General features: G+C 33.8%; 1 protein-coding gene across 2 annotated transcripts in view; it reads right to left on the bottom strand.

The window, feature by feature from the left end:
• Nucleotides 1-349: 349 nt before the first annotated feature.
• LOC106875254 (matrilin-1) overlaps nt 350-2643 on the bottom strand; it is a 37573-nt gene continuing 35279 nt past the window's right edge. For both annotated transcript variants that reach the window (XM_014923322.3, XM_052967250.2), the window contains one exon: nt 350-1519. In XM_014923322.3, coding sequence (XP_014778808.1) covers nt 945-1519 — 575 coding nt within the window. In that variant the 3' untranslated portion in view covers nt 350-944. The remainder of the gene's footprint in view (nt 1520-2643) is intronic.

Genomic DNA, 2643 nt, shown 5'->3' with positions numbered 1-2643 from the left:
ATCATATGGTACTTAATTAGTCGAGTCTTATATCTGAATATCATAGATATATATTAGATTGCATGAGCTAACAGTTGATATTTACGATTAACTTCTTTATTCCTAACATACTTGCTTTCCAGTAAAGTATATATGTATATTACGTTCTGATACTTTATTACTCTTTCATAAGCTATAGTGCTTGTGTGACGTTAGTCTCAACACACTACATATACATAGAGACACATTCACAAACATACAGCATTGCGCCCAAACAAGTAAATACCGAATTCAATTAAAATCTGATGCTGGAAAGATTAGAAGAAAAATATAATTTAGATAAGTAAACATAATTTCATATATTCAAAAATACTGTTACATATAAATATTTATTGCAAGAGATAAACTGAATTTTCTATTATGACAAAAGTAAATTCGTATGATATATTAAACACATTTTAAATATTTTTGTGAAAAACACTTTTATACATATAACAAATAATAACAATCTGAAGAAATGTTTTAAAGAAAACAAAAACAATGAGACTACTATACTTTCTGGTATTTGTAAACGATAAATAATTATATCTTAATAAAACTTCAAAACTGAAGATAAACGTTTTATTCCTGAGTTATAAATAACTATAAGTCAATTTTATCAAAGCAAAATATTCTAATTCTATACTGAATATAACTATCAATCATTCAGTTGTTGATGGTCTCAACATGGAAGGTTTTCCATTAATGGCAATTCTGTTTGAAAAAATTAAGGCACAAAGAAAATCTCTTTTTATTAAATAAATTGATGAGTGAACTTATGTAGATTTTGTCCTCGAGGATATGACGGCCTGTATTTTGTGAATGATTGTTAAAGGTTTACACTGAATAAGTGTTTGGAATGTTTCCAGTAAGTTACGTTTATTTTTTAAAAAACATAAATCGTATTTCCACATAAAAGAAAGAAATTATGAAATGTCTGGTCTGCCACCTGAGTTTTCTGCTGATTTACATATTGTATCTGAAAGCAATACTGGAAAAGTTGTAACTAAGGCTTCATAGGAAGGTATTTTGATAATCATCTTAGGTGATATGCCAGGAATTTTAGACATATTCACACCATCTCCAATTACAACATAAAATAAAAGTATAACATCATTCAAAATTCTTTGGATTTCATGTGTAATTTTTGGACTGTTCAAATTCACAGTACGGTCGATAAATACCATTCCGAAATGCCGCATAAAAATGTTTCTTTTTGGCAAGAAATTATTAAAATTCAGTTTGCGGAAAAGAGATGTAAAATCACCGTGTAAGAAGTTGGTAGTTTTCTTAATGATTTCTTTTTCTCCAGTTATTCCGATCCTAACATCCTGGTTAGGCAGACAGTCTTCAAATACTGTTCCAAATTGAAACTTTTTTCCAGTATTGACTTTCTTCATCGCCGCTTTTATACCCTCGAAGATAATTTGAGTCCTGTGACTGCCAAACTGATGGTTACCGACCATGAACATGACATCCGTTGGTATGGTCCTCTGACATGCTATGATACAAAGAAAAAGATACATAACAATACGATTATTGTAGTTGTGGAACGTGGATAAAACAGAATATGATCTAAAATAATATTTTGTTTCACTGAAATATATGCATACCATTGTGTGTGTGTGTGTGTGTGTGTCTGTGTGTGTGTGTGTGTGTGTGTGTGTGTATGCATACGTGTGTATGCATACGTGTGTATGCATACGTGTGTATGCATACGTGTGTATGCATACGTGTGTATGCATGCGTGTGTGTGTCTTCGTGTGTGCATGTATGTATATATGTATGCAGGCGTGTGCGTGTGCGTGTGCGTGTGCGTGTGCGTGTATGAAAGTGCGTGGCCTAGTGGCTATGGTGCTCCACTCACGATCGCGAGATCGTGGTTTCAATTCCCACACAGGCTGTGCGTCGTGTTCTAGAGCAAAGCACTCCATTTCACATAACTCCAGTCCACTCAGCTATAAATGGGTTACTCTGTGACCGACTGGCGTTCAGTTCAATAATGCGAAGTGCATTGTGACCAGCGCTGTATAACAACATCCGTTAGTCTGGTCATGACCGTGAGGTATGTGTGTGTGTTTGGATAGATGGGTGGATGAATGAACTGACAAACAGATAGGTAGAAAGGCAGATAGACAGACAGATAGACAGACAGGCAGACAAACAAACACACTGACAGACAGACAAGGTAGATAGATAGATAGATAGATAGATAGATAGATAGATAGATAGATAGATAGATAGACAGACAGACAGTCAGATAGATAGATAGATAGATAGATAGATAGATAGATAGACAGACAGACAGTCAGATAGATAGATAGATAGATAGATAGATAGATAGATAGATAAGACAGTAACATGTGAGTTGGAGATGATTTCTAGCTGGTAGTATTACCGTATACAGGCCTTTATTGCTTGACTCATACACACTTAAAACAGTAGATATAATTTAAGGGAGATTTCTTGACATTTTCCTAATGCACACGTGCCAATAAACATAATGGTCATTGAAACGAAGGTTAAGTTTATGCATCGATTTTCAGAAACAGTAAAGTGCAACTCCTGACGCAAAACCTTTTCGGTTTGTAAAAGCTGGTTTCAAAATTTTATGAAATACCTTAT

Source organism: Octopus bimaculoides, chromosome 4 (assembly GCF_046866305.1).
Source record: "Octopus bimaculoides isolate indiv1 chromosome 4, ASM4686630v1, whole genome shotgun sequence".
Taxonomy (NCBI): domain Eukaryota; kingdom Metazoa; phylum Mollusca; class Cephalopoda; order Octopoda; family Octopodidae; genus Octopus; species Octopus bimaculoides.
Note: the sequence above shows the minus strand (reverse complement) of the source record. Positions and strands in the feature narration are given on the sequence as shown.